Source organism: Miscanthus floridulus, chromosome 17 (assembly GCF_019320115.1).
Source record: "Miscanthus floridulus cultivar M001 chromosome 17, ASM1932011v1, whole genome shotgun sequence".
Lineage (NCBI taxonomy): Eukaryota > Viridiplantae > Streptophyta > Magnoliopsida > Poales > Poaceae > Miscanthus > Miscanthus floridulus.
This window is the reverse complement of record NC_089596.1, coordinates 79,504,105-79,517,813: the sequence shown is the minus strand read 5'-3', so window position 1 is coordinate 79,517,813 and position 13,709 is coordinate 79,504,105. Positions and strand designations below refer to the sequence as shown.

At 43.2% G+C, this 13,709-nt stretch overlaps 2 protein-coding genes across 3 annotated transcripts; one reads left to right on the top strand and one right to left on the bottom strand.

Moving 5' to 3' along the window:
• The first annotated feature begins 1,018 nt into the window (after window positions 1-1,018).
• Window positions 1,019-6,118, top strand: LOC136516928 (KH domain-containing protein At1g09660/At1g09670-like). Of its 2 annotated transcripts, XM_066510432.1 has the most exons (7): window positions 1,020-1,636; window positions 3,052-3,137; window positions 3,849-4,000; window positions 4,097-4,213; window positions 4,313-4,429; window positions 5,341-5,484; window positions 5,583-6,118. In XM_066510432.1, exons 1-7 carry the CDS (start codon window positions 1,527-1,529, stop codon window positions 5,733-5,735), a joined length of 879 nt encoding a protein of 292 aa, XP_066366529.1. In that variant the 5' UTR covers window positions 1,020-1,526; the 3' UTR covers window positions 5,736-6,118. The 2 variants fall into 2 exon arrangements, with proteins under 2 accessions (XP_066366530.1, XP_066366529.1); XM_066510433.1 differs by lacking the exon at window positions 4,313-4,429 and having other exon boundaries at window positions 1,019-1,636.
• Window positions 6,119-6,211: 93 nt separating this feature from the next.
• LOC136516929 (uncharacterized) lies at window positions 6,212-8,523 on the bottom strand. Its single transcript, XM_066510434.1, has 3 exons — window positions 8,358-8,523; window positions 7,557-7,731; window positions 6,212-6,931 (listed from the first exon to the last, which is right to left on the bottom strand). The coding sequence occupies exons 1-3, from the start codon at window positions 8,485-8,487 to the stop codon at window positions 6,835-6,837; spliced, it is 402 nt and encodes a 133-aa protein (XP_066366531.1). The 5' UTR covers window positions 8,488-8,523; the 3' UTR covers window positions 6,212-6,834.
• Window positions 8,524-13,709: the final 5,186 nt, after the last annotated feature.

Below are 13,709 nucleotides of genomic sequence, written 5' to 3'. Positions count from 1 at the left end.
TGTGCCACAGATAATGTGGTTTGGGCCCACACATCATTGAGACAACTTGTGGCGTACAAATGTTTACGGAATTTCCAAGTGGCTAGTAAGAAAAAGAGGAGCAGGCACAAAAAAACAAATGCGCAGTTCTGCACTCATGACATAAAATTGAAGAAACAATATTAAAAAAACATAGTTCCTTGAAACTAGCTATCAAAACTATAGAACATGTGTGATTACGACCAGTTTTTCTTAATAACCTTAAAACAACTAATGAAATGCAATTTGTTTCTTGATATATAAGGTAAAATGCTGTAGCATTTCTACAGTGCTAAAGGCCTTTTATGCACGGGCAAAGGAGCTTTGAAGATGGAGTTTTTTTTTATTATCTCCAGCCACTTTGTGTCAGTTGTTGATAAGAGCATCTCTAAAAACCTTTTTAAAATCTACTCTCTAAGTTCAACCGAGTAAAAATCGTTTTCATATATCTATGTATTCTCCAACAATTTTTCTATATCTCGTACGTAGTCTAGAGAGCCATTCTCCCTCTCTATTTTTGGCTAGCGGGAAATTCGAAATAGAGGAATGCCTATATTTAGATATTCAATTGAAGAGATTATTGGAGAGTCGTCAAAATTTCTATTCTGGTAAACTAGAAAAGATCTAAAACAGACTCTTCGAGATGATCTAAGCTCATAACTACAACTATTTTTCCTCTGCCAAATTTATAAAAATAAGGAGATTACAATAACAAACTAAAAAGGTTGAAAAAGGAGTGATGGTCTAGAAAATTATAATAATTAAAAAACTAAAAGGTGAAAAAAAGGAGTAACGATCTCTAGAAGCAAGCGGAGGCGGAGCTCAATCGTGTGAGCTGGATGGGTATATACTTGTAAAAAAAAGGAACATCGTCTGAGCTGGACCAACCGGTGCGAGACATTCACACGTCAGCGAGCGAGCGGGCATCCAAGGCTGGCTGTCGCTTCTCCTGGGTTTGTCTGTTCCTGCCCCCCTCCTCTCTTCTCGTGGAGTTCCGACTGTCTCGCTTCCTCCCACCCACCCCACCCCCTCGCTTCCTCCCTGTCGCACAGGGCGGCCTGCTGTTGCTTCTACTGCAGAGGAGGAAGAGCGAAGGAGCAAGAACAACAGCAGGCGGCCACAGCGGAGCTCTGCTCTGCCAACCCCTGAACAGCCTGGGCTCTCTGCCTCTGATCATTGATTGACAAAAAAACACCAGCAATTACCTTCCCTTTTTTTTATGCACACATATATATAAAATCCCACCCATCCCTATACTTGCTCCTTGGTTATTGGCACCTTTCTGTCCTTTTAGATTCCTTGGATTCCGTATAGGCAGGCCGCAGGCATCCACCCCCATTCATTTGCTCTGATAGCTACAAGCTGTATTCTCTTCTTGGTTTCTTGATTCTTTCTTGGGCGGCTCTTGGCACCCTGTGTTCAGTTCAATCTTGCCCCCTAGTTCTTGGCCTGAAGATTCAATCTTGCTGTTTTCTTTTGAATTCTTGGTGTCCTTGTTGTTGGGGGACATGGATGAGAGGATCCCACCGCCCCCTTTCTTCCAGTACTCTCCATCCGGTGTTCATTCCTCCCCTCATCGCCACAATTCCATGATGTATTCTTCCTCAGACAGGGAGAGGTATGTGCAGTGCCTCCTGTTCTTGGTTTTTTGCATCCCATCTGACATATCTGCCGCCTGCTGGGTTTTGGTTTTTGTTGTTCTCGCTGACCCCCTTTGCTAAAGCATTCAAATGCGAGTTTTTGTTACTGCCGTGCGAGATATGCGCGAGCTTGATCACGACCGCCTTGGTGTGATTTCGGCGTCGATCAATGCTGTCCTGCTGCCATAGTTATCTGCCAAGTCGAAGATTTTTGGGGTCGCGTGTTAATGACGGATTTGTGCATGAAGTGGCGGAGCCAGGATTTCAGTGCTGGGTATTTCACGCATAAAAAAATTTCAATGTATATATGCAACAAAACCAGTACAAAATTAATCCTGCTGCACAACTCAAATAGCATATATAATTTTCTTAAAATATATGCTAGATAAAATATTTTTTTACCTCGATAATAAGGCACCAGGCCTAGTGAACCGTACTTAGTGTCGCCCATGGTAATAATCAAACTCTAAGTTCTTTATCTACGTTACAAGAACACAATGCAACATTCCTTTAAAAAAAAGAACACAATGCAACAAAAAAAATATAGAAAATGTAACCTTCAATTCTTACTCTGAAGAATCAAGAGAATGGATCTGGGATCTTTTGTGTTCGCCTTGCTATTGCTTCAAGCCCGAGATGAGAGAGGTGCCCATGGGGAGGTCCAGATGCCGGAGCCGAGGGGGAGCCTGCAAACACCACTGACCGCCGCCGCTGCCATAGGAGTGTCGGGCGCAAGGCGCTGCCGCGTTGGTTTTGTCGAGGCCCGATTGTCGAAGGCCAAAGGGGCGAGGGGGCGACCGGGCGAGGGCTGAAGGGCTGAGGGGGAGAGCCGACCTGCCGTGCCGCTGTGCCGCCGCCTGCCAGTGCAGCTGCCGCCCTTCCAGTCGATGCGAGCGACGGACGGGAGTAGGAGACAGGGACGGGAATACAGTCGATGGGGTTTCTGTCATTCTGAGTTCGTGGGCTGCTGCTACTAGTTGTTCTACTGAGCTTATGGGCTACATATTTGCAACATTCAACAAACTAACATGCTGTATCATTATACATGTATACATATATTTGTGTTTGTCATAAAAATCATGGGTATTCCATGGAATACAGGGGCATACCCCATGTGTGCATGTGTTGCTGGTTGTTAGACGGCTTGTAGGAATAAATCGGCATTGTGTCTTCCATTGGCCGACGAAGGACATCCAACTCATTATTAGAGTGTTTTTTTAAGCTCGATCGATAATTCTTACTGTTCTGCGGCTTGTTGTACTGATCATTCGGCACTCCTGTTTTCTGATTTTCTATTTTAAATGCATGGGGTGATCATCGTTGTTATTTTAGTACCATCATAGCTACAAGATTGATCGGGCTAATGAAATTGTTTTGTTTGGCACTTTGGCAGATATCTTGCTGAATTACTTGCCGAGAGGCAGAAATTAGCCCCATTCATGCAAGTTCTTCCTTTTTGTAACAGACTTCTGAACCAAGGTTGGCGTCCTTTGCCTTTTGGTTTCTGTGTATGTGCTATTGTTACTCTTATATGCACTTCTTAATAGTTTTGCATACAAGCTGCTATAAGAGTATGATTTAGCTAGTTGCTATTTTTAGCTATCCTTGCTGTCGACATAATCTGCTAATCTTCTTGTAAAATCCTGTCCATCCTTTTGTTAGTTTGTGTTGTGGACTCGTTTGTGCTAACTTTGCTACTGATTTAATTCACACCAAGGATGTACAACATTTACTTGTCCTACACATTATGGTTTTTGGCCAACCGTAAATTAATTACAAATCCCTAATGGATACCATTTATGCAAATGTATGAATATTTCACCAGCGTTTTAAATTACAGGAGCTTATACAAAAGAAATTGATAATTGTAAAATTCTTCAATTATATAGTTTAGTTAGAACACTTCAATCGTTACCTATTTTGTGAAACGGACCGTTGTTACTTTAGAATCTTTATTATGTAAGCCATTATGCTGTTGACTGCTGAGTGTGGTGATTTCTGTATTCTAGCTTCTTGCAGTAGTTTCAGTTCCTGCTTTAGACATATCTGAAAATCTTGCCTGGGTGGTCTCCCTTTCTCTCTGATCTTGAAATAGACATTACTAGCATCTTCTATTATATGGTAGTGTTTCAAATAAGATATATTTGATTTCATCCCATAATGGTTAACGGTTTGTTTTCATCAATGCAGAAATTTTGCGAGCATCTTCTTTGCCACTTAACCCAAATTTTGTTGAACCTGAGAGAATCGATCATGGCAGCCCAAGCCCATTAAGGTTAGCTGGTCACCCATTGAATGGTCAACCAATGGATCTAGAGGGATGGTCAGGAATGCAAACAGAGGTTGTCCGAATTCATACTTGTTTTGCCTATTCATTTTACATGCCTGAACTGCCTCATTTTACATGCTTATTAAATTGAAGTGCCATTTTTTCTCAGTATCGTGGTGTACTCCAATCGCCATCCACGAACTGGAATGGGACTCCTGGAGCTGTTAGGAGCCCTACTGTGAAAAAGGTTGTTAGGATGGATGTTCCTGTTGACAAGTATCCCAACGTATGTGCAACTTACTTTTAGATATTTGCAACCTTCATATCTTACATTATTATGTGCTACTACAAATCCAAATTATTCATAATATCTTGCTATTATTAGTACAACTTTGTTGGTCGTTTGTTGGGGCCACGAGGGAACTCCTTGAAAAGAGTTGAAGCTACAACCCAATGTAGAGTTTATATTCGTGGACGGGGTTCAGTGAAAGACTCTGTTAAGGTAAATAAACACAGATTAGAACTGCGATGTTGTAGTTGCCTATACTTATTGAAAGGCTTGGAACCTTTTAGGAGCACTTGTATTTCACCATAGTACTTAACATTTGCTCTTCAAAATGCCCACCAGAATCTGACTTGTATAATCTAAATCGTCTGTATTCCTTTACTAGTAAACTAAGGATGGTTTTGATTGAATTGTAGTATTCACAATGAGGCATCAATTATGTTTTAAAGTAAAACGACAGAAAACTGTTAAACAGATAATAGGCACTATTTGATGTATAAAGTTTCGATCTCCACTGTTTTTGCTATCGAAGTGTCGTACGCTGCAATCCATGACTTGTCAAGATGTATAATTTTGAACTTTGCAGTATGTTAGCCAGGAAACAGAGTGGAAGAACCAAACCTTCTAGCATATTTCTATTATGATTCCTGAGTTTTATGCACTAGTAGTATAATGTTTTGTTTATTAGATACATTCCATGTATATTCTTGTGTTATACACTGTATAGTGGATACTGGCCATAATTGCACTATCGTTTTAAATTGTTAATTTGAAAGTTTCAAAATATTGATATTCCTAGGACATCTTTGGAATGCTCTGTTTAGTTGCGATCATCACAGAAATCAATTCATATTTACAGTGATGAAGCCTCCTAACTGAATTTTATCCTGATTTCAGTTTGTCAGGTGTAACTTTTGTGTCTGACTTACAGCCCTGTGCTTAGATCTCTTACCAAAATAATAATTATGGGGCAGTTGTTTGTTTGTATACAAATAGTTATTGTAGTTACTACTATAAATCATTTTTCTGTGAGCATTATTGTTGTGTTTAACAATATTTTAAAGTCCTTACCATAAAATTATAACGGAGAGGTTCTAAAAAACAAAACCTTTTCTTTTCTAAAATAGGAAGACAAACTCAGAGACAAGCCTGGCTATGAGCACTTAAATGATCCATTGCATGTTCTTGTGGAAGCTGAGTTCCCGGCAGATATCGTTGATGCCCGAGTAAACCAAGCAGTGGTCATATTGGAGGATCTTCTGAAACCAGTGGTCTGTTATTTTACTTCTTGTCTGTTCCTACTCGCTATGAACATTTGTTTTGCTTCTAACCTGGAATTACATGTTTCCCTGACTGCTGTCCTCATCAGGATGAGTCCATGGACTATTACAAGAAACAACAGCTAAGAGAATTGGCTATACTTAATGGCACTCTAAGGGAGGAAAGCCCAAGCCCCCATCTTAGTCCCAATGTGTCCCCCTTCAATTCCACGGGGATGAAGCGTGCAAAGACAGGGCGGTGATCTTATTTCTGAAAATGCAGTGCTAGAGGTGATCAATGGTATGAATATGTTCCATCGCTGGAGATTATTGCTGGTACATAGAAGGAATCAACAGGGCTGGATCCGGACGTGTCATGATAGGCGGCTATGCGCTTTAGTGGACATCGTTGGAATGGACAGTCGATGTGAAGATATTAGTCGCTTCAAGGGCTTGTTGTTTGGTGTGAACTGCATTGTTTCCTGTGAAATTTTTGAAACGGTTGTTTCCTGTGAAATTCCTATGTTCGGTGTGTGGGCTATGAACTTTGAAATACCTAGATCGATTGTCTCAATGTCTAGATTTTCGATTTGGTTGTACTCGAAATCTGAAGTACAAATATATTTCAACTGCATTGTTCAGGCCACAGCACTTTCTACAATTCTATCCTACTTCAGTCGACATAGCAGTAGCAGTGTAGCACTCAGCACTAGCAGCAAGACAGTACCCTCTCCCATGGAGCTCCCATTCTTAATCATCAAAGCTACATGACTTGTCTCTTAAGGACTGCTGAATGGAGTTTAAATTATTTATCATGGAGAATCTTTTCGGCACAAAAGTGGGAGAGATTTGACAGAAAACTTAATAAGCTCCCACTTCACTTGACCCAGAATTATGTTGAATAATAATCATTGAGTCTTGTTAAACAAGAATACATAAAGATTAAGCCATTAAGGTTACACTTTAGTACTTTATTCAATAGCTGGGAGTCTGGGACTGGAGTGAGTGGCATACTGGAGTAAGCTACGGAGTGTAGAGTCCGCGACCAATTAAGGCAACAGTTACACGATTACAAAATGGCCATGGGCATGCTATAACAACTCAAGGATCTGAAACAGCGATCCAGCATATTGTTCAGAATGTAATGGTCAACTCTGTGATCGCATTCAATCATATCCTAGCACACGCTGGGCAAACCTAGCATTTGCTACAAGTAAAATATGGACAACATTTCACACGAGGTACAGACTCCTACAAAGAATCAACTCAAATTACACACAAGCAATAGTATGTTTCAATGAGGTTTATGCTACCGCAATGTCCTGAGCATATAAACATCAGCAGATCCTGGTGCCAATTGGATTAAGCTCGCCTCCACTTATCGATCTCCTTTGATGTTGCTTTGATTAGTTTCTTTGCGTTCTCGATCAGTTCATCAACCAGGATATCGATCTGGTCTCTGAAAAATGTCACAAATCTATTAGATATTTTTTCTTGTAACCGTGCAAAGATATCTGGGAACCCTAGTCGCCATGGCACTAATTAACCCGACTAGTCACAACTAATCGCAGTGCATAACCGATCACCATGCACCAATAAGCCCGACTAATCGTGATTAACCGGACGACTTGATAACCTTGCTGGGACCAAATCAAAACGTTGTGGAAGAAAAATGTACTTCAATTGGACAAGAGACCATTGACCAACAGTACTAATGTCATATTTTTGGACTTAAACCCTACATCATCTTTCGATAAAAAAAAAAGTCGTTTTGAGTAACTTATTAGTCTTACCAAGTTTGCAAGGGTACATTGCATTCACATAAATTATATGCAGGGTTTCTAGACATTACTATTTTGAATCTATAATCTAAATAGTTAGCTTTTTTAAGGTCTGAATAATTCTGAAATAGGCATAACGAAAATGTACCCAAGGTATGGAAACAGTTAATTAATTTCCTATATGCTGGTGATGCCTTATGTCATCAGAGTAATTGGAGAAATTACACAATAAAATATTTACTCAGCTCAAAGAACCTGGTTTTCACAGATACATCAGGTATTTTGCATGAAGTTATATCTTACTCAGATGGAATGCCCTTAGATCTCTGATTCGATCTCCCAATGTTTGAATATCTCCCATTCTCATCATAAGCGACTCCTTTTCCGAAACCATAACCAAAGCCAATCCCTATACCACAGCCCGCACCAACTCCAAAACCCAAGGTTAATCCAGGGAATCCAGAACCAACTCCTGCACCTGTTCAGTCACATTGGTAATACGAGAAATAGGAGTTAACTGAAAGTTCAGAGTCTTTTACATCATCATTGGACGCATCAAGCAATGAAATACATATTGTAAATAATTCACCATCAATTAAGAAAGGGCAACACCATACAACAAACATCCTGAATCTAAACATAAAGTAAGGTAAATCCACTGACTGCGCTGCGGAAGTTACTTTACCAATAATCCATTTACGACAATTAGGTGCAGAATATCTCAGATTTAATTATTTTTTTCCTTTTATTATAAACACCGAGTAACAGTCATTGGAAGTACCATTTATTTTGGCATTGGTGCCATTTGCATTTCATTAACGTATCACCGAGTAACAGTCATATGAAGTTCAGAAAATGATAAGCTATCCCCAATTCCAGCCCTCTCCAATCATTCCAGCCCTCTCCAATCAGGATTGGTCATCACTCATCAATCGATCGGCCTTTTTTCCACAACGAACAATCGATCGGCCTAAACCGCAAGGAGTTGAGTGCCACGAGTCCCAGATGGAGATACTCCGCATCACAAACAGCTACATGTCGACTGATTCTGGACGGTTCCATAGCAGCAAGAATGAGTGCAGGGTTCAAGGGAGGAGTAACTACCGCCGATGAGTCCGACGCCAACACCGAAGCCGCAGCCGGCGCCGAAGCCGAAGGAGGGTCCTAGCTTCCCCAGCACCCTCGACCTCGCCGGCGGCAGGCCCCGCGGACCCCTCCGCCCTCCGCCGCCCATGCTCGCGCACTACTCAGACATGCTTTCTGGACGCACGCACGCTTCGTCACTGGGCTGAACCAACGCGGGCAGAGATCTGAACGCTTGATCCTGCGCGGAGATTCTCGCTGATTTTTTTTTTTCATGAGAAGAAAGAAAAGGAGAAATCGTTCTCGCACGGCCTGGCCCAGAGACTATTGATGCTGGGTTTTTGTTGGGCTCAAATAGCCCAGCAAGGCTTGAGATGGGCCAAAATGGCTTCGAGTTGTCTGCCAAGAGTGCACTCTTTCCTCTTTGGAACCGCACTCTTTTGGCTTCTTCTCTTCTATTTCTTCTTTTTCTCATGATTATTCCGTTTAGAAAACATTTCTCAATTATTAGTTATTATGTATTGAATTAAATGCCATAAAATTAGAGTAAAATAAAAAAATCATAGACGCGCTATCATTTTGTGTCTCGTTGTTGTTGATGTTTCACCACCGATAGCCTACCACGAGGGTACCCGGGGTAGTTTGTTCGGGCTTCGGCGTATGCAGAACTCGACGGTAAACGCAAGAGACAGTTGATTTATCCTGGTTCGGGCCTTCGACCGTGATCGAGTAATAGCCCTACGTCCAGTCGACGTTAGCCTTTGCGTTGGATTGATTGTAAAAGTGTTGTGTTACGTTATCTGTCTTCTGCTGGACCCCTCATCTAAGGAGTCCTGCTCTTCTTTATATAGTCAGGAGGCCAGAGTCCTAGTTGGTTTATAATGTAGAGTCATAGTAGGATTACAGGGTAGTATTACTACTAGGATTACATGGGAGGAATCCTAATCAAACTAGATTTTCTCTCTTCCTTGCGGTGTATCCCATGGGTCCCGCATCGACAAGCCCCCGAGCACTTTATGGTTGAACTCTGGAAGCCTTGTTTTGTTCCTCCAGGTCTTGCCGAGCAGGAACAAGCGTCGCCCGAGTGCTTTCTTGAGTGAAACCATGTAGCGCTTCTTGGGATCTTCGAGTGGTGTGTGCTTTTTTAAAGAAAAAGTACTCACATCATGCAGCCCCCGAGCCTCTTGTTGTTTGGAACAAGGAGCTGGAGGGTCTTGTCTTGAAATTGCTCTGATTCTTCGTCGAAGGGCTCCGAGCATATACCCGGGTTCTTTATAAAAAAGAACTCGGATATAGATCGATCCGGGTTCTTTTTGTCATGAGGCCTTGAAGTGGTCTGTCTTGAAGAAGTCTTCTTGGTGACGTGCGCTTTTTCGAAGAAAAAAGTGCACTCACTGAGTGTAGCCCCCGAGCTTCTTGCTATTTGGAATAAAAAGTTGGAGGGTCTTGAATCTGAGTTGTTCAGAGAACTGAAAACCTCTTCTGAGGATATGTAGGATCTTGTAGACATTCTCAAGGGTGTATGCAAGTAACCCGCGAACTGCAGCAAGCTATCCATATACCGTTGCAAGTCAACACAGCTGCGCCACCGAGTACTTTCCATAATTAGCTTGCGTGCTTGATGTCTTCTTGCATGCTGCTGCATGTCATGCCTCTTCCTTTGTTTCGCTTGAGTAATGAAAGTACATATAAATATGCACGTGCATCCTCATATTCGTGCTCATCTTACTGAGGCAAAATCTTCTTGTTCGACCATGATCCGATCCGAGCAAGACAACCTAGATAATCCGTCAAAAGGCTTCAGGTGGGCAGTCCCCTCATCGGAGACCCCGTATCACCTCCACCTTAGAATTTACAAATCACCGCAACAAGGTCGACCTTAGCTGTCGAGTAGTTGATCACCCCAACCGAGTAGTCGATCACCGCGACCGAGTAGTCGGACGTCCTGGCGACTTGTAGAGCAGCAACCGAGTAAGACAGCGCGGGGCATGTGTCTCACCCAATGAAGTAGTGGCCAAGTAAGGCAGCCAGCGGTGGGCAAGCTCCTTATTTGATGACGTGGTCCAGAAAATGGTTCCTTTTCTGGCGAGTAGGCTTCACGGATTAAGGCCTCAGCAACCCAGGTAAATCAACTTGATTGATGGCCGCGTGGTAGAATCAGCGTGCGATCCTAACATTTTGCGCTCAGGAGACCCCAGAGGTTGTAGCCCCTGAGCATCAGCTTGCGAGTACTTGGACATGAGCTATCGAGTAGTTGGTCACCGCAGCCAAAGTAGTTGGAAACTATGATGAGTAGTCAGACAACTGGCTTGTTTCAGCCATTTTGCTTTTTGGTTTGGGTCATGTTTCGATGATTTTGCTTGTCCGGGTTGTCTTGATTGTTTCTATCCGGGAACCTTTCTCGTGTCTTCTCCTCTATAGTAATCATCTTTTCTAATGTGCGTCTGAATTCTTCATTGTTTCTCGGGTTTTCTTTGTAGAAGTCCTGAAATTGCCACCTAGCCATGATTTCGTGAGAGAAAGCTTCGATTACTTCTCGTTCGGTGATGTCATGTACTTGAGCACGTAGTTCGCCAAATCATCGATAGTAATTTCTGAGACTTTCGCCTCCTTTCTGCTTGAGTCCTTTTAATTCTATGTGGATGATAGGGTGCGTAATGATACCCGCGAAATTTTCACAGAAAACTCTTTGCAAGTCCTCCCAATTTCTGATTGACCCTGGATTTAATTTGTTGAACCATTGGAGGGACATGGTTTCTAGGGCCATGGGAAAGAATAAGGTCTTGATATCGTCGTCTCCTCTGGCTAGTTCAATCGACTACGAGTAAATCCTAAGCCACTGCCTTGGTTCGGTCTTGCCATCATATTTAGAGTGGTTGGACGGCTTGAACTTGTGAGGTAGTCATATTGAAGCAAGTCTGTTTGCAAAACAGGGGAATATATCGTGTGTTCCGGCTTCTGTGTATTCTGATTCAGCACCTCCTTCTAGCCAACTGTTGTCTTGGTAAGAGTAGTTCTGCGGGGCTGTCTGAATGGGTACTTTGCTTTTGATCTTTCTTGGTTGTTTGACTCGGTAGTTTTGACTATGGTCCCTTCTACTTTCTTTATTGTGACTTCCACTTGATCCAAGTCTTTCGAAAACGAACTTTCTTTGATTTTGATCTTCCTTCCTATGAGATGTTGACCTGGTAGGTAGTCTTGAGCGGGTCCTTCCGTCATGCGTTCTTAGGGCTGCTGACCGGAGGAGGTCCCGGAGCTATTCTTGTTTTTCACTAGGAAGTGAATCGCTCTGAGTTCTTCTAGTGCTTCTCGGATCCTTTTGTAGGGTGTATTCGCCGCGCGTCTTTCTTTGACTTCTTGTTCTGATTTTTTCTATCGTACTCAGCTAGATCTGACTCATATTTGATCCAAGCTTCCTTGCGCTGCCTAGCACGGCGTTGGCGTCCTTGTTTCAATTTGTTTCTTCTTTCTCTAGCTTGCCTCTGATTCTCGGTCTCACCATCGTGTCCCTGGATAAAGGGTGATATGTTGGACTTAGATTCATCCGATGACCTGATGTCGGGTGCTTCTGGGGGGACCAATGGTGATCGAGGACGGTGAACCATGAATACTTCTCGTGCGTGAATTGTTCTGTTATCGGCGTTGGTTTCCACACTGTTGGAGTTGTTGATAACTTTAGTAGAGGCTTCAAGGTCACAGATCGAGTCTCCTTCTTGGTAGGGTAGGATTGTTGTCGTCATCGTTGAAGGGTCAAGATGGCGACTAGAGGGGGGTGAATAGTCTTTTCTAAAACTTAAACACGTCGGCTAACCGATACAAATGTGGAATTAAAACTATCGGTCTAGCCAAGACTATACCCCACTATATATGTTCACTAGCACCTTGCAAAGATAACAATTATGCAACAAAGGTGCCGGGCTAGTTAGAGCTCTCCTAAACAATTTTAGGAGCACGGTTACATAAACCTATGCCACTAGTACTTTAAGCAACAAGGGAGCTCCTACACATGCTAGTAAGCAAAAGCACAAAGCTAACTAAGCTCACTAGCAATGCTCAATAATAAGGCAATTAATGCCTAATTAGAGAGCGTAAATACTTAGTTACACAAACTAAGCAATGTGACTAACAAGGTTACTAAAACTAAATTAGCCACGCAAGGGAGCTACTTCTATGCTACACAAGCAGGAAGGTAATTAGCAAGCTACACAAGCTATCTAATTACAAGAGCAACTACGCAAGCTTAATATGTATAAAAGTAATTGCAAGCTTGTGTAATGGGGATACAAACCAATAGGAAGAACAAGGTTGACACGATGATTTTTCTCCCGAGGTTCACGTGTTTGCCAACACGCTAGTCCCTGTTGTGTCGACCGCTCACTTGGTGGTTCAGCGGCTAATTAGCATCACCCGCTAAGCCCGCACGTCGGGCGCCGCAAGAACCTACCCTTTGAGTGAGGGTAGCTCAATGACACGCTTTACTAGAGTTACTCTTCGCGGCTCCCGCGGGGCGAGCACAATGCCCCTCACAAGCATTTCTCTGGAGCACCGCATAAGCTTCTTGCGTGCTTCGACGGAGACCACCACCAAGCCATCTAGGAGGTGGCAACCTCTAAGAGTAACAAGCACCACCGGCTTGCAACTCGATCACCTAGTGCCACTCGATGCAACCTCACGATGCAATCGCACTAGAATCGCTCACTCACACAATCGAATGATCACTATCAAGTATATGTGTGATGAATGGATCCCAAGCACTCACAAGCATGGACACTAAGTCCCTTGAGATGCTCCACACCAGCCATGGCCGAAGGCCACTTCTATTTATAGCCCCAAGGGCTAAACTAGCCGTTACCCCTTTATCGGGCAATGGTCGGGCCGACCGGACGCTCCGGTCGTGTTGACCGGACGCTGGACCTCAGCGTCCGGTCGCTCGCAGACGGCCACGTGTCCTAGTTCCAACGGTCACTTGACTTGACCGGACGCAGCAGCTTTCAACTAACCGGACGCTAAACCCCCAGCATCCGGTTGTTTCCAATAAGGTACTAACCTCGACCAGACGCGTCCGGTCACACTTGATCGGATGCAACCAGCGTTCGGTCACACTCCAGCTTCTACGTCATTGTACGTCAGCCTAACCGGACGCAGCCTGCCAGCGTCCGGTGCATTCAGATCCAGCGTCCGATCAGTTGACCGACGCCAGCATCTTCGCGATCAACTTGTTTTCACTTCTAACTTCTTCACCCTTGCTCCAATGTGCTAACCACCAAGAATTTGCATCCGACGCAATAGAAAATAGGCATTCCATTTTCCCGAAAGCGCCGAATCCCAAACCCATCTCAACCCTGCAAACACTACCTCCTTTGTAAATGTGCC

Bases quoted from the DNA above. Each gene is read 5' to 3' on its own strand.
- LOC136516928 (XM_066510432.1), top strand. From the start codon at position 1,527: ATGGATGAGAGGATCCCACCGCCCCCTTTCTTCCAGTACTCTCCATCC. The intron at 1,637-3,051 runs GTATGTGCAGTG...GCACTTTGGCAG, and splicing joins TCTTCCTCAGACAGGGAGAG to ATATCTTGCTGAATTACTTG. The intron at 3,138-3,848 runs GTTGGCGTCCTT...TCATCAATGCAG, and splicing joins TAACAGACTTCTGAACCAAG to AAATTTTGCGAGCATCTTCT.
- LOC136516929 (XM_066510434.1), bottom strand. From the start codon at position 8,487: ATGGGCGGCGGAGGGCGGAGGGGTCCGCGGGGCCTGCCGCCGGCGAGG. The intron at 7,732-8,357 runs GTAGTTACTCCT...GTGACTGAACAG, and splicing joins TGGCGTCGGACTCATCGGCG to GTGCAGGAGTTGGTTCTGGA. The intron at 6,932-7,556 runs GTAAGATATAAC...GACATTTTTCAG, and splicing joins TCTAAGGGCATTCCATCTGA to AGACCAGATCGATATCCTGG.